The 24,173-nt window shown below is 38.4% G+C and overlaps 2 protein-coding genes across 2 annotated transcripts; both read left to right on the plus strand.

Moving 5' to 3' along the window:
- Positions 1-6,972: 6,972 nt before the first annotated feature.
- Positions 6,973-8,018, plus strand: LOC114710138 (olfactory receptor 998-like). The gene has a single exon (XM_028894226.1). The coding sequence runs from the start codon at positions 6,993-6,995 to the stop codon at positions 7,935-7,937; it is 945 nt and encodes a 314-aa protein (XP_028750059.1). The 5' UTR covers positions 6,973-6,992; the 3' UTR covers positions 7,938-8,018.
- Positions 8,019-13,218: 5,200 nt separating this feature from the next.
- Positions 13,219-14,163, plus strand: LOC114710076 (olfactory receptor 998-like). Its single transcript, XM_028894147.1, has one exon. The coding sequence runs from the start codon at positions 13,219-13,221 to the stop codon at positions 14,161-14,163; it is 945 nt and encodes a 314-aa protein (XP_028749980.1).
- Positions 14,164-24,173: the final 10,010 nt, after the last annotated feature.

A 24,173-nucleotide genomic window follows, 5' to 3' on the forward strand; every position in this document is an offset into this window, starting at 1 on the left:
TGGAAAAAAAAAGGCAGCATCTTTAACAAATGGTACAGATTTAACTGGATGATGGGGATGTAGAATACAAATAGATCTGTACTTATTACCCTGAGCAAAACTTAATTCCAAAATGAGTTAAAGGCCTCACGATAAAACCAGGTACACTGAATTGGATAGACAAGAAAGTGGGGAATAGCCTTAAACTCATTGTCACAGAAGACTTTCTGAACAGAACACTGTTAGCATAGGCACTAAAGTCAACAACTGATAAATAGGGCCTCATGATATGGAAAAGCTTCTGTAAGGCAAAGGATACTGTTATTCAGGCAAGGCAACAGGTTACAGAATGGGAAAAGATTTTTTTATCAACTCCACAGCTAATATAGGACTAATATCCAAAATTTTATATAATGAATTCAAGAAACTATATATCAAAAAACCAAATAGTACAGTTAAAATGGAGTATAGATTGAAATGGAGAATTCTCAATAGAGCAAACTCAAATAGCTGAGAAACAAGAAATGTTGAACGTCCTTAATCATCAGAGAAATACAAATCAAAAGTACTTTGGGATTTCATCTTACACCTGTCAGAATGGCTAAGATCAACATAAGAGACAACGCCTGCTGGTGAGGATGTGGAATAAGGAGAACAGCTCATCCATTGTTGGTGACAGTGCAAATTCATACAGCACTATGGAAATTAGTGGAAGTTCCTCAGAAAGATGGGAATCCACTTCAAGATCCAACTATACTGCTCTTGGGCATATACCTAAAGCGTACTTCATCATACCTCAAGGACACTTGCTTAACCAAGTTAATTGCTACTCTATTCATAATAGCCAGAAACTAGAAACAACCTATATGTCCCTCAACAGAACAATGGATAAAGAAAATGTGGTAATTTTCACAATGGAATATTAGGTTTAAAAAAATTATATCATGAATTTTTCAGGCAAATGGATGTATCTAGAAAAAAAATCATCTTGTGTGAGGTAACCCAGATCCTGAAAGATAAATATGGTATGTATTCACTTATAGGTAGATATTACCTGTTAAATAAATGATAGCCAAGCTACAGTCTGTAGACCCAGAGAGGTTGAGTATAGAGGATGGAACTACTGCAGACTCACAGATCTCCCTGGGAACTGGAGATAGAATAGATTTTTTTTTTTTGGATAGACTGGGGACAGGAGGGGGACATAGGAGCAGGAGGATCTTGTGGAGAGGTGGAGGGGAGATGGAGTTGGAAGGAGTACAGGGAGAGACAGCTAGAATTAAGGGGCATTTGAGGGTTGATGGGGGAAATTGGTGCAGGGAAACTTACTAAAAAATATGAAGGTGATCCTAATGAATGTCTCCAAATAATAAGGGAGATGGATACCAACTGACCATCTCTGGTCTCCTGTACCGGGACTGGGTTACATCTAATTGAGTTGTTGGCTAAAGGGATCCCATGGCAATCCCCAAACAACGCAGGCTATTGCCAAGGCAATAGGCTGATCTCCACAAACTCACAGCAAAGCTTTTTTGCTAAAGGCAATACCCACACAGCTCACTGAACATTGAGAAGTTGAGCTGGTGTCTACATAGAACCTTCACTCCTACATTTTAAAGTCTAGTATGGGACAGTGCTCTTCAGGGTATCAAACAGAAATGTAAATGCCAACCAAAAGCAGCCACAAAAGCATCGCTCTACAATCCTGTCTTGCCTGCAAAATATGCCAGGGCATTTGTGGCACAAAGATTGTGGGGAACAAACCAATGTCTGATTTTACTCAAGGCCCACTGCACAAGATGGAACCCCTACCTGGTATTGCTTGGGTCACCAAGAATCAGAAACTAGATAGCTCAGAGATCTAGGGTAAAACCAAATATTGCTAGTCTTTAAATAAACGTAGTGAGGAAATGACTCCTATGAAATTCTGAGTACACACACACACACACACACACACACACACACACACACACAAACACACGAGAGAGAGAGAGAGAGAGAGAGAGAGAGAGAGAGAGAGAGAGAGAGAGAGAGAGCAGAGACAGAGACAGAGAGACAGAGACAGATACAGAAAGAGAAACACACACAGAAAGACAGAGACAGAGAGAGAGACTTTGGCTCTAAATGGGGTATCTCCATCAAATGGTTTTCTGCTGTGGATATTGTTCTATATAAATAAAACACTGATGGCCAGTGACCAGGCAGGAAGTAGGTGGCCAGGCAGGAAGTAGGTGGGACAAGGAGAGAGGAGAATTCTGGGAAGCGGAAGGCTGAGGAGAGAGACACTGCAGCCACCACCAGGAGAAGCAGCATGTAAAGACTCTGGTAAGCCACCAGCCACGTGGCAAGATATAGATTTATAAAAATGGGTTAATTTAAGATAAAAGAACAGTTAGCAAAAAGCCTGCCATGGCCATACAGTTAGTAAATGATTTAAGCGTCTGAGTGATTATTTTATAAGTGGATTGTGGGACTGCAGGGCTTGGGGAAACTGGAGAGAAGCCCTCCAGCAACAGTTTTCCTCAGAGCTCAGAGAACCTTGTGGAAGAGGAGGCAGAAAGAGTATAAGAGCCAGAGGGAATGGAAGACACCAGGTGAACAAGGCTCTTTAAATTAACTGGACAAAACTCATATGAACTCACAGAACTGGAGCAACTAGCACAGGGACTGCATAGGTATGTGCTAGGTCTCCTTCATATTTATTATACTTCTCAGTTTAGTATTTTTATGGGACTCCTGAGAGTGTGAATGAGTGGGTCTCCCATTCTTGTGCTTTCTCTTGGGGCTCTTTTCCTTCTGTTGGTGTGTGCCTTATCCAAGTTCAATGAGATACTTTTTGTTTTATCTTATTGTATTTCATTTTGCTATTTTTGTTGTTATCTCTTAGAAGCCTGTTCTTTTCTAATGAGAGACAGAAAGGAAGTGGATCCAGATGGGAGGGCAAGAGGGGAGGAACTGGAAGGAGTAGAGGAAGGGGAAATTGTAATCAAGATATATTGCATAAGGAAAGAATATATTTTCAACAAAAGGGGACAAATGGTCATAAGTATGGTTTCTCTTGATAATTACTTGAAGTGCATTTAATAGCTGGACATACTAGAACTGTTGGTTAAAATTTTCTGTCAGTATTTATGTACTTATTATTACATAAGTTCTTTATACTCCTATTGATATTTAAGTTCTGTCAATTATTGAGAGAATTATATTGGCATCCCCCACTCCAATTGTGAATACATTGTTTTTCCTTAAAGTTCTATCAATTTTTGCTTCATAATATTTTGAAGCTCTATTTTGCGTTGTATAAACATTTAGGAGTGCAACATTTTCGTGATTTTAGCCTCATTATGACTATAGAGTCATCTTCTTTTGCTTGATAACTTTTTGGCTCAAACTATACTTAGTCGAAAGTTAATATAGCTATATCCAAGTGAACTGTTTCCTGAGATCAATACTATAAATAAAAAAATGAGCTGCCAATGAAATATTATAGGAATTTGTGTTAGATATTCCTAATGGGACAAACAATAATAATTTTAGAGACAGTAGTGATTGAGATAGGTAATCTGTGTCATCCATTCTTCCCTTTAATGGGACCCTTCTATTCTTGCTTTCCTGTTTGTGCTAACCTATTCTTGGATTTTATTTTCTCTTGAATTTATCAAAACATTCTCACCTTTCTTGACAATTTTGATTTTTGAAAAAAGTTTTCACCTGCTCCAGATTCTTTAGCAGTTCAATAACTGTTTTTATGTTTTAACCTAGAGAGAAGCAAATGCTACTTTGATATGTTCTTTTATATGTATGCATGCTTATTATCTGTTCAACTATGTTCCTGACCTCTAATGATAATAAACAACATTACGAAGCATCTACTTAGTGCTTTACATTTAAGAAATACTCAGTAAACATATCTAGTCTCTATGTCAACTAGAGATTGTTTCCTTTATTTTGGGAGAACAAGGGAATAAGACACAGATAGTCTTAACTTACTTAACATGACAATAAGTAAACCTGGGATTGGGGTTTATGCTTAAATGATATGGTTTCAGAATGGAGGCAGAAAATCACTTCTTCCCAGATGCTGCTGATATATAACTCTGTTGATGGAAGAAAAGATGATGATAAGGAGGACAGATCAGGAACACATGCACACATATAGACACAGACACAGACACACATAGACACACACTGACACACTGACACACACACTCACACACACACACACACACACACACACACACACACACACACACACACGGTTTATAATGAGATCCAGTTAGAAAGTAATACTTGGCCAAAATGCTATTGAGATCATTTAAAGTTTGTCCCTTCAGGTGTAAACCCATGGGGCTTAAGTTCTTTGGGGACCTGGCTCTGAATTATTGTATGTTGCTTGGATGAGGTCTTTTATTCTGTGCAGTATGTGACTCAGTGTTAAGTTCAGGATTTCTTCATGCCTAGGTCTATCAGGGTGGGAGATTCATCATCTTCCCCAAGTACTTATTAAGTAACCTGTCTCAGAAAGATTACCATAATGAAGAAAATCCAATCTTATATCTTCTAGAAAATGACCATTTTCTTTAATGTAGATAAAGGAGACGCAGAAAGGATACCTTAAGAAGTGAGTAGACTGGGTTCTGGATAATAGGAAGTTTTGAAACATGATGGAGAAACAGTAATGTTGTGAACTGGAAGGATAAGATCTCTGACCCCTAAGGTTTTGATATTTTACTCACAGAATTATCAGAGTTTACAGTTGGTCTATGTGAGTTTTTCTAAACCGATTTGCCTGGGGTTAAAGCATAAACATATAGAGATGCTTGTAGCCATAGTACACTCAGTTCTTGAAAATCATTGAGGAATTTAAATGTCTACACCATAATAAGCAATATATATGTGAGATTAGTTAGCTTCAGTTGATCTTCATAAAAGGTAAGCATCATTGAAGTATAGTTTTCTAAAATCAGAAATATATACAAATTTATTTGTCAATTGGAAACAATTCTTCACAAAATGACTCAAAATAACTTGCACTCAGATAATTAATAAATAGATAATAAACTGCTTTTGAACTTGTAGCAAACTATATTATACTTTGTCTTAACAAACCTGTCATAGTGAGTTGCATGAGAGTAGATAAAGAGAATGTAGGACACGAACCAACCATTTCTACAATAGACAGTACTCAAGAGAAATAGAGAACTGTCCATTTAACTGCTTAAAATGCACCCAACATCAACATAAGGATACCATTATAATACTAATAAATCATCCAGGTTAAGTCATTTAAACTATTTGAAATGTGTATGGTGCTTCACTATTAGCAGTCATCTGACAAACTGCTTTTTCTTTGAAAGAGCACTTTGTTGTAGAAGTCATATATTTTTGTATAGATTATCATACATAATAATCTAGACAATTTGAATAGTTTCTACTATTGATTGACCCACATGTCACACAAAAATATAATGTTGAAGATTTTATCTGTATTAAACTATTATAAATTTACCATCTTACTTATTTTATTATTATTTGATTTGATTTGATAGTAGCAGTCCTATATCATAATAATTGATTTTAAAGAAGTTTATGCTCGCCGGGCGGTGGTGGTGCACGCCTTTAATCCCAGCACTCGGAAGGCAGAGCCAGGCGGATCTTTGTGAGTTCGAGGCCAGCCTGGGCTACCAAGTGAGTTCCAGGAAAGGCGCAAAGCTACACAGAGAAACCCTGTCTCGAAAAACCAAAAAAAAAAAAAAAAAAAAAAAAAAAAAAAAAAAAAAAGAAGTTTATGCTCATATGGAAAGTCATGTAAAATAATTTTATGTTATTTTAACTTTGTGGGTGCTTAATTTTCTTTGCAATTTCCATGACAAATTGCCCCCAAAGTTTGTCAGACCCCCTGATCTCTAGGATAGCATCTCTCATGCTCTTCCACGACAGCATAGTCATTTATTGGAAGAATGCAATTGTAAGAAATTTTGGCCCTTTTTCCTTTCTTCTCAATCTGTCATCTTACATTCTTTTTCTTGATGCCACTTTTGACTTCACACCAGTAATAGACTGAATTTATTTTTTCTTTTCATTGAAATATCAGTATTAAATGAAAATCACATGTTTTACTATCTTTCGAATGGCCAGCCTTTTTTTTTTTTTTGCCAAGTGTGCAGTTATATTTTCCACATCTCTTTATAAGGAAATACTAAAACACACACATATATGAACTATATCTTTTTAGTATTTTTATATTTCTCATTATCCAATAAGAATTGGATGCCATATTTAACATTTCCTTAATGTATGGTATAGGATCCTAAACTCCCAGTTGTATTTACAGAGTTTCAAATAAAAGTATATCTAAGTAGAATTATTAAAATTGTGTGTGTGTGTGTGCCAGAGGAAAACCTCAGCTGACATTCCTCAGTACTTTGCACCTTGATTTTGAAGACTGGGTCTCCCACTGGCTTAGAACTTGCCAAGTGGGATAAGCTAGCTGGAGAGTCAGTCCAAGGGATCTACCTGACTTTGTCTCTCCAGACCTGGGATCATACAAAGCACGTACCATCAAGTCCAACTTTTGATTCTGAGTTCTAGGGAGCAAATTTTATTACTCATGTTTGCAGGGCAAACACTTTAGAAGCTGATTTATTTCCTAAAATACTTTGGAGGGTTTCATTATTCTATCATATAGTAAGATGAAAAATGGAGAGTAATTTTCATTACAAATATAATTTTAAATTATATAAAAGGGACTGTTAGATCAATGTAGTTAGATAACTCTTGATGGGAGAGTGTTCAGATCCCAAAGAGCTCAAGGGTTAAGTTGCTGAAGTTTGCCTAAGATTTTGCACAACTGTCTAGATCTAGTAGCTAGGAATCTTATTACCACTCAGCTCAACAATGCTGACCAACTGTCTGTAATAGACCTGTTGAGGACAATGTGCCATTGATTTCAAATATCATTTGACTGGGTTTGGTAAGCCATAATTATTCTTTTGACAGATCCCAACTGACCAATGGAAGAAAAGAATCAGACTGCAGTGACCGAGTTTCTCTTCCTTGGTATCACAGATAACCTCCATCAGAAGATTGTCCTCTTCATCATCTTTTTCTTTGTTTATCTTGTCACCCTCGGGGGTAACCTGGGCATGATCACTCTCATATGGGTGGACCCGAGGCTGCACACACCTATGTACTTTTTTCTCAGCCACCTGTCCTTTGTAGATGTGTGCTCCTCTTCTTCCATAGCTCCCAAGATGCTGTGTGACATCTTTGCAAAGAACAAAGTCATCTCTTTTATGGGCTGTGCTGCACAGATGTGGTTCTTTGGTCTCTTTGTGGCAACTGAGTGTTTCCTCCTGGCTGCCATGGCATATGATCGGTATACAGCCATCTGTAAGCCCTTGGTGTATACACTCATTATGTCCCAGAATGTCTGTGTGCTTTTGGTTATTGGGCCTTATATTATTGCTATTATAAGTACAATGACTCACACAACTTTAACCTTTTGCTTACCATTTTGTGGTCCACATATCATCAACCACTTTTTCTGTGATATTTCCCCATTGCTGTCTCTAGCATGTATTGATACCCAGATTAATAAGTTGGTGCTTTTTATCTTGGCTGGAGGAGTAGGTGTGCTCAGTGGTCTGATCATCCTGGTCTCGTATATCTGCATCTTGATGGCCATCTTGAAGATTCAGACAGCAAATGGGAGACAAAAAGCCTTCTCCACTTGTTCTTCTCACTTGGCAACTGTCTCTATCCTGTATGGGACTCTTTTCTTTATTTACGTTCGACCTAACTCCAGTTCCTCCCTGAATATCAATAAAGTGATCTCCCTATTTTATACTGTGGTGATCCCCATGTTGAATCCCCTCATCTACAGCTTGAGGAACAAAGAGGTGAAAAATGCATTCAGTAGAACATTGGAGAGGAAGCACTTCCTAACAGGTGCTTAAAATAGAATTCTCTCTGTGACATACCTAAGTTGTAGAGCAAAATATACATTAAAGACTGCCGGAGTGAGAATCAGAGTTTGCAAGAGAGTCTTTGTTCTGCCTGATTACGGACTATTTCACAAACTTGTGACAGATTGTGATGGAAACTAGCTTACAGATGTAGCAATTTTATTGAATTTAACTGCTCATTGAAATGATTTTAGTTAACCATGCATCTTCAAGATGAGAACCATATTTTCAACACAATGTTTCAAGTCATAGCCGTGTTCCAAGTGAAACTGAAACTATGGCAAGTTTAAAATCCTAGTGAAAAATTTATACGTTTCGATATTTTGGCTAAACACAATCCCAGGAACTGAAAATGCATGTAGTCTTACTTGTTTCTAAGATCTTTTTTTATGTATGAATATTTTTCCATATGTATGTAAGTGTAACATGTGTACAGTGTCTGAAGAGTCCAAAAGAAGGCATTGGATCCCCTGGAACTGGAGTTATAGACAGTTGTGAGCTGACAACTTGTGTGCTGGAAATTGAACCAAGTCCTCTGGAAGAGCAGCCAGTGCTCTTAACTGCTAAGCCATCTCTCCCCTCCCCTACTTATATTTCAAGATTTCCGGGAAAACAGTATTTTGAAAAATTTGCTACTTCTCTTCAGCTCTCTTAAACATGTTACTTGCTGAAACTTTCAAATGGAATGCAATGAGTTGCAATATATCATTTAACGTAAAGAAAAAATAGACCATGCCTGTCTCTTTGTCTCTGGCTCCCTTTGTTTCTGTTTCTGTCTCTCTCTTTGTGTCTCTCTCCCTCTTGCCCTCTCGCCCTCTCGTGTGTGTGTGTGTGTGTGTGTGTGTGTATGTGTGTGTGTGTGTGTACACACACGCACATGCACGCACATGCACACCTTGGCACACACACATGAAAGTCAGAGGACAACCTTAGATGATAGCTTTCTCACTCTATGTTGTTTGAGACAGGCTGTCTTGTTGTTGACCCCGTTTTTTTCCCTCATCAGTTTTTGTTAGTGTTTGTATATTGAATGTGTGACCCAAGACAATTCTACCTTGTCCAGTGTAATCCAGAGAAGCCAAAATTGTACATCTGCTCTACAGCATCTACCTCCGTGAGACCATTTTGTTCTGTGTCGGTAAAGGCATGTTGTAGTTTAGCAGGGAGGGAGGGTTTATGTTTTCTGTAAGGTGAGAATGTTCAGGGGAGCTGTTGAACCTCAATAACACTTGAATAGATGTCTTAATCACAGTTTTCAGTCTTCAAGTCTTTCACAGTCCCAAGATTTTGTTTTGTTTTTCTTTTTGAAATAGGATCTCACTGTGTAGCTCTGGTTGTCCTCAGATTCACTTTGTAGACAAGGCTGACCTCAAACTCACAGACATCCACCTGCCTCTGCCTCTGGAGTTCTGGGATCAAAGGTATGCACCAACATGCCTGGCTTCTTTCTTCCCAAATTTTGATCTGAGAATTGGAGTGTTGTGAATTCAGCCTCTTTGTTCTTGCTTCTCAACATCCATCCTCAGCCTTTTCATTTCAGCTTGCCTAGTCACAGAGAGCAGGTGGTAGTCTTTTAAACTCTTTATTCCTTACTTAACTTAAAATTAGGCTGGCTATTTTTATTTAATTATTTTACATCCAGACCACAGTTTCTCCTCTCTCCTCTCCTCCCAGTCCCCTTCTATGTCTATTTTGCCTCCCCCATCCATTCCTTTTCTGTTTCTATTCAGAAAAGGGCAGGCCTCCCATGGGTATTGACAAAACATGGCCTATCAAGTTGTAGTAAGACTAAGCACCTTGACTTGTGTTAAGGCTGAGCAAGGCAATCATTTATGAGGAATGGTTGGCTATTTTTTAAAAGATGCAAAATTGGCCAACTTAGCTAAGAAAAATGCTCACAATCATTAATTATTAGGAAAATGTCAAATTGAAACCACAATGAGACAACACCTCACTCCATTGTCATTGATTATTAAATAAAAGAAAGAAGAAAAGTCCCATGGAATGCCAACAAGACTGTGATCTACATGAACAGCCTGGTCATGAGTGGGAACAATGAAGAGCGACGGTCGAAGGAAAGAGAGTGGGAGATCCTAGCTAGATCAAGAAAAGAGAGGGAGAACAAGGAATAGGAGACCATGGCAAATGAAGACCACATGAGAAGGAGAGGAAGCAGAGAGCTAGGGAGGCCCACGGAGATCCACAAAGATACCCCCGCAAAAGACTGCTGGCAATGGTCGAGAGACGGCAGGAACTGACCTACTCTGGTGATGGGATGGCCAAACACCCTGATAGTTGTGCCATAAACCCCATCCAAGGACTGAGGAATCTGGATGCAGACATCCACGGCTGGGCCCCTGGTGGAGCACTGGGAGTCTAATTAGTGAGAAAGAGGAGGGTTTATATGAGCGAGAATTGTTGAAGCCAAGGTTGGATAAAGCACAGGGACAAATAACCAAATGAATGGAAGCACAGGATCTATGAACCAAAGGCTGAGGGGCCCCCAACTGGATCAGGCCCCTGAATGGGTGAGACAGTTATTTGGCTTGATCTGTTTGGGAGGCAGCTGTGCGTTGGTGCCGGGTCCTGGGCTCCTTGCATGAGTTGGCTGTTGGGACTTATGCAGGGACGCTTGGCTCGGTCTGGGAGCGGGGGACTGGACCTGCCTGGACTGAGTCTACCAGGTCGACCCCGGTCCTCGGGGAGACTTGATCTGGAGGAGGTGGGAATGGGGGGTGGGCTGGGAGGAGGGGGAGGGGGCGAGAGGGGGAGAACAGGGGAATCTGTGGCTATTATGTTGAACTGAATGGTGTTGTAAAATAAATTAAAAAAAAAGAAATAGTCAGAAGGTAAATTATTACAACCATTATGGAAAACATTGTGGAAGTGGTTCAAAGTGGAAGTAGAAACACCATAAAATCTAGTAATACCACTAATGGGTACATATCTAAATGAAATGATGAAAGATCTTCACATTGATGCTCATTACAAAGCAATTAACAACTATCCAGACAGAAAATAATTCTGTGTCCATCAACAAGTTAGAAAATATTATATACAAATACAATCGAATAGTAATCATAAAAAACATTAAAATTTTCCATTTATGACAATATGGGTACAGCCAAAGAATAATTGACATATTCTATTTAAAAATTAACTAAAAGTTAAAAGAAACAAAAGAGGAATCTCTTGGTAAAAAGATCCCATGGAGAAAAAACCACCCTCTCCCATGCATAGGCATACACATACATACATGCACATATAACTGCACAATTTTCCCAGAAATGGTTTCTTTGAAATAAGACACATTTAGGGAATAATAACCAAATACTGCTGAGATCATGTTAATTTTACCCCTTCAGGTGTATGTAAGCCTTTGAGGTTTTAATTCTTTGGGGACCTGGCTCTGAATTGCATGCTCCCAGGATGAGGCCCCTGGTTGTGTGCAGTATCTGAATCAGAGATTCTCTCTTCATGTCCTGCATGGGAAGTTTATTTTTTCACCATTTGCCTAGAATCTCTCAAGAGAGGGTTCACCACCATGCAAGGTGTTGAATCATTCTTCAGTCTAAAAAATGGTCACAGCTTCTGAAGCAGTTAAAGCCATTGCAGAAGGAAGTGAGCACACCACATTTTAGGCTATTAGATGCGTCTGAAATGTGGAGGAGAAACATCAGGATATCTCTGAAAATTGAAACACAAATCCCCATTGCAGATACTCTGAAGGGATCAGACAGGTATTTTCTTCACTTTGTCATAAGACTAAATCATGGAATGTGTGCAGTTTTCTGAACTGATCTGCCTGGATTTTGAAAAATAATGCAAGGTAATTTTAATATGAATGTTCTGTATTGAAAAATCTCTAGGAGGTTTTAAGTGTCTCATGTTTTTCCTGCATGAATGGGAACAGAACATGATTATATGTGTGGAATATTACATAATAATTAAACTGAATTAATTACTTCACAATTTATACATACTTCAAAACACCACATTGTACCTATGAATGTGAGAACTTTCATTGCCATTTACAAGAAATAATTCTCTAAGAGAAAGTAAATAATGTTCTAGAGGAAGATTAAGATCACATTAGACATGATGGGTGAGAGGATTATTCTTTTCACTCCATAGAAGACTCAAAGCAGCACATTTAAATGAGCACATAAATAAAACTTAAGTAGATAACTAGTGATTGACAATAAAACAGAAGGGGGCATACTGTTTTATTTCTTATCTCTACATGAATATATGGTTGTATTTAATGACTAAAACTAGAAACATTCAGCAACAGATAATGATTCTAATGAAAATCAGCATTAGTCTTTGTTACTGCAATGAGGTAGCATTATACAAGTAACATTGATATGATAAGAAAATCACAAATTAAATAGTTGATGTCAAGATCAACTCTAAAAATTGCATATTAAGATAACAAAATTGTGACTAACATGATTGTTACATTTTGTTTATTCAAAGAGGGACATAATTGATCCTCATAAATAATTTTTAATATAAATCATCCTACATATTGTTCTAGTAAATCTGAAACAGCTCATATTGTCTTAACTGAGTCACTTATAAGTATTCTCTTGAGGCTTTTCCATGATTAGAATTAACAGTTGTTGTTTTATATATTTTATTACTATAGTTTATCTATCATGAATGACTTGAGAGTTCATGGAAAATATGTAAAATATTTTATATTATTTTAACTCAGTAGATCTTAATCTCTACTTGACAATATGCATTGCATAGCAGATCTCTTAATCTCAGAGGAGGAAACTCTCGTGTTAATCATATTCTTTTGTTAAAATTATGCATTTGGGGTGAGAAAAATATCAATCCTCCCTTTCATTTCTTACCTACTTGGCATCTAATAATATTGGTTCTTTATGCTCCCTTTAAAAATAGTATCTATCCTATGGTTTATATATTTTTTCTTTTTAAAGGAAGATCTTTATGAATGTGAACACATTTCAAATCCAATTTTATATTTCATCTGAAGGAATTTCAGATCATATAGTCAGACAGTTCCTAGAGTTACAAAACTAAACGTATCAAAATGTTGCCCAAAATTTTACAGAATATTTATACAATTGTCCAGAAACAGAATCTAGAAATACTCCCCACCTCAGAACAACAATATTGTTCACCTGTCTGTAACAAACATGCTTAAGGCAACTTATCATTGAATTCAAACATTTGTAATTGTTAGTGATAGTTTGTAATAAAAGAATACACGTTTGTCTCTCAACAGAACCCACTGATAATGGAAGAAAAGAATCAGACCACAGTGACCGAGTTTCTCTTCCTGGGCCTCACTGATCACCTCTATCAAAAGATTGTACTTTTCACTATGCTTCTCTTTATTTATCTTGTCACTCTGGGGGGTAACCTGGGCATGATCACTCTCATATGGGTGGACCCCAGGCTGCACACACCTATGTACTTTTTTCTCAGCCACCTGTCCTTTGTAGATATGTGCTCCTCTTCTTTCATAGCCCCTAAGATGCTGTGTGATATCTTTGCAGAGAACAAAGCCATCTCTTTTGTGGGCTGTGCTGTACAGTTATGGTTTGTTGGTCTTTTTGTGGGAACTGAGTGTTTCCTCCTTGCTTCCATGGCATATGATCGGTATACTGCCATCTGTAAGCCCTTGTTGTATACTCTCATTATGTCTAAGAGGGTCTGTGTGCAGTTTGTCCTAGGACCTTATGTCCTAGCTGCTATAAACATCACAACTCATACAACCTTGACTTTTCGCTTACCATTCTGTGGTCCAAATGCCATCAACCATTTCTTCTGTGATATTTCCCCAATGCTTTCCCTAGCATGTGCTGACTCTTGGATCAACAAGATAGTGCTTTTTGTCTTAGATGGAATAATAGGAGTGTTTAGTGGTCTGATCATCACAGTCTCCTACATCTGCATCTTGATGGCCATCTTGAAGATCCAGACTACTGGTGGGAGAATGAAAGCTTTCTCTACTTGTTCCTCTCACTTGGCAGCATTCTCCATCCTGTATGGAACTCTGTTCTTCATCTATGTTCGACCTAGTACAAATTCTTCCATGGACACCAACAAAGTTATTTCTTTATTTTATACTGTCATGATTCCCATGTTGAACCCCCTCATCTATAGCTTGAGGAACAAGGAAGTGAAAGATGCTTTCAGAAGAAAAGTACAAAGGAAACATTTCCCAACAGATGGGTAAGGCCATCCTCTATGCCATGCCTTAGATGTCAATGACAGATAATATAGTTAAAAAGACATATAGAATAAACAGGTTCTTCCAATTAACAGATTAGTTTTTAAAAATGGAGAATTTTCAATGTGTTTTACTACCTGTCTTAGTCTCTCTGGCATGATTGGTGTTGTAAAATTATATGAAAGTGGTCTGAGAACATAAATATAAATATATGTATATTTATATAGTAACAGTTATATAACAACATAAATAAAAACATTCTCAGAGACAAAGGTAAATATCTATATAATATTTACTATGTCAAGACTTTTTTGTTTGTGTTTTTCTTTTTTATTATTAATTAAATTTATTAATTTATTTTACATCTGAATCCCAGTTTCCCCTCCCTCCTCTCTTCCTATTCCCTCCCACCACTTTCCCTATTTCCCACCCTCCAACCTACTCCTCCTTCACCTCCATTCAGAAAGGAGCAGGCCTCTTTTGGTTGTCAACTAAACACGGCATATCAAGCTGAGGTAGAACCAAGCTCCTGCCACTGTAGTAAGGATGGGCAAGGCAACCCAGTATGAGGGATAGGTTCCTGGAAGACAGCCAGTGTTAGGGACAGACCCTGCTTCCACCAATCGGAGTCCCACACGCAGATCAAGCTGCACAACTGTCACATCCTTGATTAGACATTAAAAATTTCTTAAAATCAAACCACCATGAATTTGAATTGAAAGTATGCAGTAGTGGCTAGAGAGATGATGGCTCATCAGTTAAGCATTCTTGTCCTTTCAGAGGGTTCTCAGCATCCATGTTATATGGTGCACAATCTCCTTTAACTCCAACCTCAGGGGGTCTGGTGCCTTCTTCTGGCCTCTGCTGGCATTCCACACACATGGTATACATTCACACAGACACATGCACATAAGAAAAAAATAAAACCCAAAACAACAAAAAACAAAACAAAACAAAACAAAACAAAACAAAAAAGCTTCTAAAAATAAGAAAAAAAGTGAGAGAAACTAGTTTTATGTAGGAGTTATGAATAAGACTGTAACCATATTCACAGCCAAAATGACAAATATTAGAAAATTCAGCCAATGAAGAGGCAGACAAATCACTGACCCAGAAATATATATTTTTAAAAATATGTGGGAAAAGTGTTCAGTGTGTTCATTTGATCATGTAGTTAAGCTAAACACTCATTGTGGTACCTTTTAATGGAGCTGAAACATTAATGGTTTTCAGTGTTAGCAAAGCTGTTATTCAGTATGTATATTCATTCTTTCCTGCTGAAAGGCTCCATTCTCATAAATACATTCGAAAGTTCCCAATACAAATGATAGATTCAAGTGACTTACAGCCCAGAACAGTGTCCTCTAGAAATGCAGACCTTAGAAATAATAGTGCTAATGTAAAAAAAAAAAATACTGGATGTATTACTGCAATAAAAATTAGAAGAAATAATTCCAATATTCATCATAAGAAGAAAATCCCTTCTTTGAAATATGAAGCAAATCCAAAAGTGATTTAGATGTTTAAGGGCCAGAGAGGTGGGCCAGTAGTTAAGAGTGCTTGATGTTCTTGCAGAAGATCCAGATTTAGCATCTGACACCCACATTCCCACATTGAGTGCCTCACAGGCACTTGTAACTCCATTTTCAGGGGATGCAACTACCCTTTCTAGTTTTTCTGACACTTGCATGCATGTGGTGCACATATATGCATGCAGGTGCATGAACATTCACATAATAATAATAAATAAAAACATATAAATATTATACATTAACTTATTGGCTTGTGGAAAACTATTTTATACAGCCACAGGTAGGAACAACTCAAGTTGTAGATCAATACATAGTACCGATCATTTATTCACAAAGGCAAAACCATACCCAAAAATTGAATAAAAATTAGTTGCAGGAGCGTGTATGTAGAACCACCATTTTCTTATTGATGATTTCAGTGTGTTTATGCTATGTCCTTATGGGTGTGTTTATCTTTTCTTTCAGCTGTTAGGACTATTGTTTGCTTCTCTCCCTGGGCAGGTTGCACAGCACTTTCTGATATTATATTTTTATTAAAATTTATATTATTATTATGAGAATATTGTGTGTGTGTGCGTGTGTGTATTGTGGAACTGGTTCTTTTTTTCCCACATTTTTGTGTTTCTGGAAATTGAACTCAAATCCCAAGTCTTGTACAACCAGTGTTGTTATGGACCAGGTCATATAGCCTAGAGATGACCATATTGCCATATGGCTTTTTTTTTTTTTGCCTCCTAGAGTACATTTTATTCCATTATAAAAAAAACTCAAGAATCTCTGAAAAAAAAAAAAAAAAAAAAAATCAAATGGTTTTCCAAAATAGAAGTACAGAATACTTAAAAATTATTTGATGAATCCAAGATATTACCATGATTACCATATTTATTCTAAACAAAGACATTACAGGAAATGAAAATTATAGGCCAATCTTATATGAACACACACACCAGATTTGTCAAGAAAATACCAGCAAGTAAAGTTTTACAACATACCATAATTCATCACAAATTAAGGATTTGGTTGCAAGGATAGCTACAAGCACTACATAAAAAGTATGAAAAGAACCATATAAATGCAGAAATTGGTTTGACAAAGTTTAATGTCCTTTAATTATAGAACACATTAAAAAATTATACAAGGGATAAATGCACTTCAATACAATAATGGCTATGTATGTGACAAGCCCCAGAGTTAACATCACATCTAATGGTGAAAAGTTTAAAACTTGCTTTGTAATATGAGTAAATAAACAAGGGTGACTACCATTGCCCTCTTTACTCTTAAAGCAAAAGAAGCCTTAGCTAGAAAAATTAGGAAACAGCTAGTATTAAAAGGCATGCAGATAGGAAGGGAATAAGGGAAATTACCCCTATCTTCTCATGATGCAATCTTGTACATAGAAAACCAGCAACTTCTTCTCCTCCTTTTATGTCTATGTGACCCGTTCATTTAATTATCATTGCTCACATGAGCATGGATGAGAGGTTGTTTACTAGCATGAGGGATGCAGCCGGGCGGTGGTGGCGCACGCCTTTAATCCCAGCACTCGGGAGGCAGAGCCAGGCGGATCTCTGTAAGTTCGAGGCCAGCCTGGGCTACCAAGTGAGTTCCAGGAAAGGCGCAAAGCTACACAGAGAAACCCTGTCTCGGAAAAAAAAAAAAAAAAAAAAAAAGAATGAGGGATGCTTATGAGTAGCTACACTCCCAAAGAGAGCAACCACAACAGGTTTTGGTGTGAGAGCAGGAGGGCTGACCCTACCTCCTCCTCACCCGCCCCCCCCCCCCCCCCCCCCCCGTCTGCCGTGTGGTGTCATGCTTGAGAGAAAGATGCCTTTCACCCCTCACTCGTTACCACCTGCAGCAAATGAGAGAGCTGGCCCTGGGGTCACAAGAGTGGGAGGGCTAGTCCTGACTCTCACCAGCTACAGCACACAAGAGAACTGGCTCTTCTCCTCTGGGCAGCATAATAGAGCTGACCCTCTTGTCAGGGATGCAGCTAAGTCAGCCCTGAGAGTATGAGAGGAATAGAACTGACCTGACAGCACTCCCCCTTGTCTGCCCTGTGGTGGCATGGGTGAGGGAAAGATGCCCTCCGCCTCCGTCACTTGCTACCTGTGGCAGGCAGGAGAGCTGGCCCTGGGGTAACGAGAGTGAGAGAAATACTAGCCTTGCTTCTTACCAGCTGCCGCACACAGGAGAGCAGGCCTACATCTTGCCTGGACAGCACACTAGAGCTGAGCCTGTTATCAGGGGAGCAGGGGAGCCAGCCCTGAGAGGGTGAGACCAGTAGAGCTGATCCTCCTCCCGCCTCCCCTGCCCATATACTTTCTATAGTAATTGGGAGAGAGGGCCCTGTACCTTGCCTGGCAAAACAGTAGAGCTGGCCCTGGCGGTAAGTGAGGGGAACCGGAATCTGAGGACCAGAGAGCAGGAAAACGGGCGCCGCTTTTTGCAATAGGCTGCATTGGATGAGAGGCAGTGCTGTAGACTCTCTCACCTGGGTAGTGATGATGAGGGAAAGCTGGTGGGCTGACCAACGCAGCTACCACCCAAGCTCAGGGTTATGAGTTGGCTCACCCTAACATCCACCGTCTATTAACTGTTGGGGCACATGAAGGCGACGAACCTACAGATCCAAAACAGCAGAATCTCCACAACACAGGACAACAGGATATTCAAGAGCCATGCCAGTGAAAACCCATTGTCGGTTGTATAGAAGAAGCCAGACTCTTGGAGCTAGACCACTGACTTGTGGCAATGAACACTGGCAAGTAAAGATAAATGGACTAAAGGGTAAACTGTGTGACTCAATGGGCCACACTACAGTTTCCATGACAAGATTATTCTTTTTTTTTTTTAAATATTTATTTATCTTTTTGGTTTTGTTTTTTTTTAAATTTGGTTTTGTTTTTGGGGGTTGCAAGGGCAGAGGGTGGATGCAAGGGGATGGGGAAATAAGTGGGATTGGAATACATGATGTAAAATCTACAAGGAACCAATAAAAGTAAAAAAAAAATCAGTGTAGAATTTAACTGGAAATCAGTATGCAGAATTAAAATTTAAAGTAAAAACTGAAAATAAATCTAAAAAAAATTAAAATAAAGCCCTCAGTACTACATTAGAAAGTGACGACCTGTAGATGAATACAATAAGGTTGGAAAATACAGAATTGAGCACCAAAAGTTAGCACTTGTTTTACACAGTAAAATGATTTAACTGAAAGAGAAACTTTCATATATAACAAAATAAAATATGTGGAGTATATTTCACTAGGAAGATGGAAGACCAGGACAGAGAAAATTAATCAAACACTAGAAATGGGTATTGATGAGTTTTCATACTCACTTTCTGTATCCACAGAAATAGTTTGGTTTTAACACTCAATTAATATGAATAATTGCATGTAAACATCCAAATGCCTTTATAAAGATGCTCTTCTGTAATATATTTTATCTGGTTACATTTAGATTCTATTTGTCAAGGTTTTGTAAGAAATTTTTACATTTATTGTCGTGAAGAATGCTATTTTGCTTTTATTTTTTCTGGGATTTTTTTTGCATACTTTTAGTACATAGAGTTATTTGAGAAGCATTTCTTGCTCATCAATAGTCTCCTTTTTTTTCTTCCTGTGTGGTTTATGCACAGGTGTATACATGAAATGGATGACAGAGGACAACCTTGGGTGTTGTTTCTTAGGTGCTGTCCAATCCTTTTTTAAAAATTATTCTCTTATATATTACATCCTGACTGCAGTTTTACCTCCCTCCCCTTCCCCAAGTCTCTCCCCTTGTCCAGATCCGCCCCCTTCTGCCTCCCCTCAGAAAAGAGGATGCTCCCAGGGATATCCACCAAACACTACATAAGAAGCTACAATAAGACCAGGCACATACCATCACATCAAGGCTGGATGAGGCAATCCAGTAGGAGAAGAGTCATACATGTGGACAAAAGAGTCAGAGACAGCCCCCACTCCCACTGTTCGGAGTCCCACAAGAACACCAGCAACTCAGCTATAACACATATGGAGGGGACCTAGGTCAGACCTCTACAGGCTGTGTGATTTCTGCAAGTCCCCATGATTTCTGGTCAGTTGATCCTGTGGGCCACATTCTCGTGGTGTCCCTGACCCCTCTGATTCCTCAGATCTTTCCTCTCCCTCCTCCTAAGGAATCCTTGAGCTTTGCCATCTGCTCCCATCAGTTGCTGGATGAAATCTCTGGTCTCTTTGATGATGATTCTGCTAGGCTCCTGTGCCAGAATACTCTGCAGTCAGGACAAACTGTAGGTCGACTGTTTTGTGGCTGGGTTGATATCCCAATCCCTCAACTTTGGAGGCCTCGCCTAGTTACAGAAGATGGCCAGTTCAGGCTCTTTGCCCCTCATTACTAGGAGCATTTATTAGGGTTATTCTCATAGATTCTATGGAGTTTCCATTGCACTAGGTTTCCACCTCACCCCTGAGGTTTCCCCTCTCCCCCAATTACAGTTCTTTCTCTCAGTATTCACCCCAATCTTATCCCTCCCGTTCCTGGCCCCACCCTACTCCTAGTCCACCTATGAAATCTATTCTATGTCCCCTTTCCAGAGAGAGCCTTTTGTGCCCCCTTAAGATCTCATAGGATCCCTTTTCTCTCTCTTTGACTGGACTGCTGGAGCTCAGCCTGGTGCTTGGCTGTGGAGCTCTGCATCTGCTTCCATCAGTTACTGGAGAAAGGCTCTATGATGACAGTTAGAGTGTTTACTGATCTGATTACAGGGGAAGGCCAGGTCAGGCACCCTCTCCACTATCACTAGTAGTCTAAGCTGTGGTCATCCTTGTGGATTCCTGGGAACTTCCCTAGCACCTGGTTTCTCCCTATCCCCATGATGTCTCCCTCTATCATGCTATCTCTTTCATTGTTCTCCCACTCTATCTCTGTTCCAGCTCGACCATCCAGTTTCCTTATGTTCTCATGCCCCATCTCCTTCCCTTCATTCTCTGCCCGCCATCACCCCCAGTTTACTCATGGAGATCTCATCTATTTCCCCTTCCCAGAACAATCTATGTGTCCCCTCTTTGGGTCCTCCTTGTTAGCTAGCTTCTCTGGAGCTGTGGGCTGTAGTCTGGTTATCCTTTGCTTTACATCCAGTATCCACTTATTAGTGAGTATGATTTTTGCATGAATGTCTTATCTCTTCAGGTCTTTTCTAGATGACCTTATGAAAATGAATACACCAGAGAGTTTTCTTTGAGTCTGTATTGGATACTCTGAATTTATGCCCTCAGTGAGCATTCCAGCACCTAAGTGAGCAACAAACCACTAGAAGAAGGCTTAGACACTACTAGAATCTTACTGAAAGTGGCAATGTGTAAATTATGGCATCAGGATTTATGTCTAAATGTTCTGGCTTCAGCATGAGGAAAGAAAATTACTTCAAGCTAAGCAAATGACTGTTTATTGCATTAGCCTATGCTGATAGAAGATAGGGTTCTTCTACAAGTTCGTTTGAATCTGAGAGAGAAGATAGGGTATGATAGTACAGAGGGGACTATTATGGGGAAGAGAGAGAAAGAAAACGAGAGAGTGTATTTCATTAAGAATAAAGTACTGTTAGAAATTAATACTTTGCCCTGATGCTGCTGAGATCATGTTAATTTTGTCCCTTCAGGTGTAAGCTCCTGAGGCTAAGTTCTTTAGGGACCTGACTTTGAGTTATTGGTAGCTCCAAATGAGGCTCTTTATTCTGTGCAGTAAGTGGGTGAACACTCATCCAGGAATTCTTTCTCTACGACCAGGTCCACCAGCACAGGCAATTATTCATCTTCTTCACTGAGTACTTATGAGGTCATGCTTTGCAGAAAGGCCATCACCATGTAGGGTGATGAATCTTCCTTCCTTATTCAAAAAATGATCACTGTCTTTGAAGTGGTAAAGGAGATTCAGAAAAGATATCCTTAAAGAAGTGAGTGCATTACATACTGAACTATATGAAGGTTATAAAATATGGAGGAAAAAGACCAGGAACAGTTTAAACTTTTGGAAACACAAAGTCTTATGAGCCTGGAAAACTTGTTAATTAATTTTCTTATAAAGAGAATTTCCTAATTTTAAATAGAGTCATTTTTATAGCAGTGTATTGTAGTTTTAAAATTTGCTAAGAGATTTTATGTGCCCTTAAATTTTTATGCATGTCTTTATCAAGAAAAACATGAGAAAAGACTGTTACATGATAATTTGATCAATGTGCCTATTCATAATGTATATATATTTAAAACAACACATTGTATATAAAATGCATATAGTTTTGTCAGTTTTAAATGAATAATTTTGTAAGACTTAATGTGCAGAAGGCTTTCTAGATGCTAACATAAAGGGCATAGGAAGAACATGAAGATTATGTAACATATTTTATGGAAGGTTCAAAATTACTTGCAATAAATAAATAAAAACAAACCAATCAAACAAACAGTGATTGCTCCAAAGCTAGTGCTATGTGTACTTGCCTTTGTGCCACACAGCTATTTGTGAGAATAAACATAACACAACATAAATCATATCACAATCATAAACATAAACATTTCTGCAATGGATAACAGTCCTCCCCCACAAATTCCAGATTAATGCTTGTGACTGCTGGAAAACATCTAATTAACATTAGTCAAATAATTTCAATCACTTTATACTATTGAACCTATTTGAATAATATAGTAACTGCTAGCTACTTGAAAGTGTTATATATTGAACTACAGAAATTATCAATGACTTAAATACTCTACTTTTTTTTATTTATGGAGAACATAAATTGATTATGTTGCATTAACCAATTTTATTTTAATAATTATCCTATATAATCTCCTTCTAGGACTTTTAAACAGTTGCTTTTATTAAGTCACAAAATTATCGTGAATAAAAGGCATAGTCAACATTTTAGGAATGTTATTGATTGATTAAACATGCATATCTAGGAATTTTATATAAAATATCAGAAATACTGAAATATAATTTTACATTACTTTAGCATTATATGGCATAATTTTTATGGCAATTGGCTCTCATCATCAGATTCCTGTAACTCCTAGGTAAGTTTCATGTCCTTTTATGATATCAGCTGCCTTTGACACTGCATCTGTTAAAGACTTTGTATATTTCTTTTTATGGACAGATATTTAGGATCATGAACAATTATAACTACTACTAAACATAGCAATTCCCTCTTAAAATGTAATTTTATTGAAGGAGATTTAGATCACATAGTTATGCAATCTTTGTGGGAAGTGTTACAGAATCCATAGGGACCAATGCCAAACATTTTACAAGCTATTTACATAGCAACTACCCACAGAGGCTAGAAATAACATCTTCTAGTTCAATAACTTGGGGCAATAATCTGTTAAAAACCTCTTTAAGCTGGGCGGTGGTGGCGCACGCCTTTAATCCCAGCACTCGGGAGGCAGAGGCAGGCGGATCTCTGTGAGTTCGAGACCAGCCTGGACTACCAAGTGAGTCCCAGGAAAGACGCAAAGCTACACAGAGAAACCCTGTCTCGAAAAACCAAAAAAAAAAAAAAAAAAAAAAAAAAAAAAAAAAAAAAAAAATGACAAATATGTCATGTATTTTCTTACACGTGGTTGTTGGCTGTTATCTTCTGTTAGTATAACATGGCATAGCATGTATAACCATAAAGTTTGGTATAGAGTAAGGGAGTTGGGGGCAGGGGAGGATCTCCCTAGGAAAAGGAAATAAAATTTATAGTTAATTGCAAAGATTAAATGAAGAGGGGGAGGGAAGAGGTGGGTAAGGAGGGAATTCATGGAGGGACAACCAACACTAATGGCCATTTGAGGGGGTCATGTGGAAACTTCCCACAGTAGTAGCTTCTTAAAATATATACAGATATGAAAGACTGACCAAATAACAGGGAAGACAAAGCCTTAAATAGACATCTTTTACCTTCCAGTTCCAGGAATGGACTATATCTTTCTTTCTTTCTTTCTTTCTTTCTTTCTTTCTTTCTTTCTTTCTTTCTTTCTTTCTTTCTTTCTTTCTTTCTTTCTTTCTTTCTTTTTTTTTTCGAGACAGGGTTTCTCTGCGTAGCTTTGCGCCTTTCCTGGAACTCACTATGTAGACCAGGCTGGCCTTGAACACACAGAGATCGCCTGCCTCTGTCCTATGAGTGCTGGGATTAAAGGCGTATGCCACCACAGCCCAGCAGAATGAGCTATATCTAATGGAAGTGTTGGCCAATGGTGCTCTGTGGAAACACCCAAACAACTCAGGCTGTTGCCATGGCTACTAGTTGCTGTCCACAAAGTTATAGTAAATACCTCTTGCTGAAGACATCTATGTAACTCATTGTACATGGGAAAGTTGAGCTGGTGTTAAACTAGATCCTTTATCACTACTGATTAGTGTTCATGGTAGTGAGAAGTACTCTGCATGTATCCAGAGGAGAAAGGTATGAACCAAACCAGCTATGAACTCTGCAGTCTACAACAGTGACGTG

Source organism: Peromyscus leucopus, chromosome 4 (genome assembly GCF_004664715.2).
Source record: "Peromyscus leucopus breed LL Stock chromosome 4, UCI_PerLeu_2.1, whole genome shotgun sequence".
In the NCBI taxonomy this organism is placed as follows: Eukaryota; Metazoa; Chordata; class Mammalia; order Rodentia; family Cricetidae; genus Peromyscus; species Peromyscus leucopus.

What these genes read in the sequence shown, in the direction of transcription:
- LOC114710138 (XM_028894226.1), top strand. Translation starts at nt 6,993, where the DNA reads ATGGAAGAAAAGAATCAGACTGCAGTGACCGAGTTTCTCTTCCTTGGT.
- LOC114710076 (XM_028894147.1), top strand. Translation starts at nt 13,219, where the DNA reads ATGGAAGAAAAGAATCAGACCACAGTGACCGAGTTTCTCTTCCTGGGC.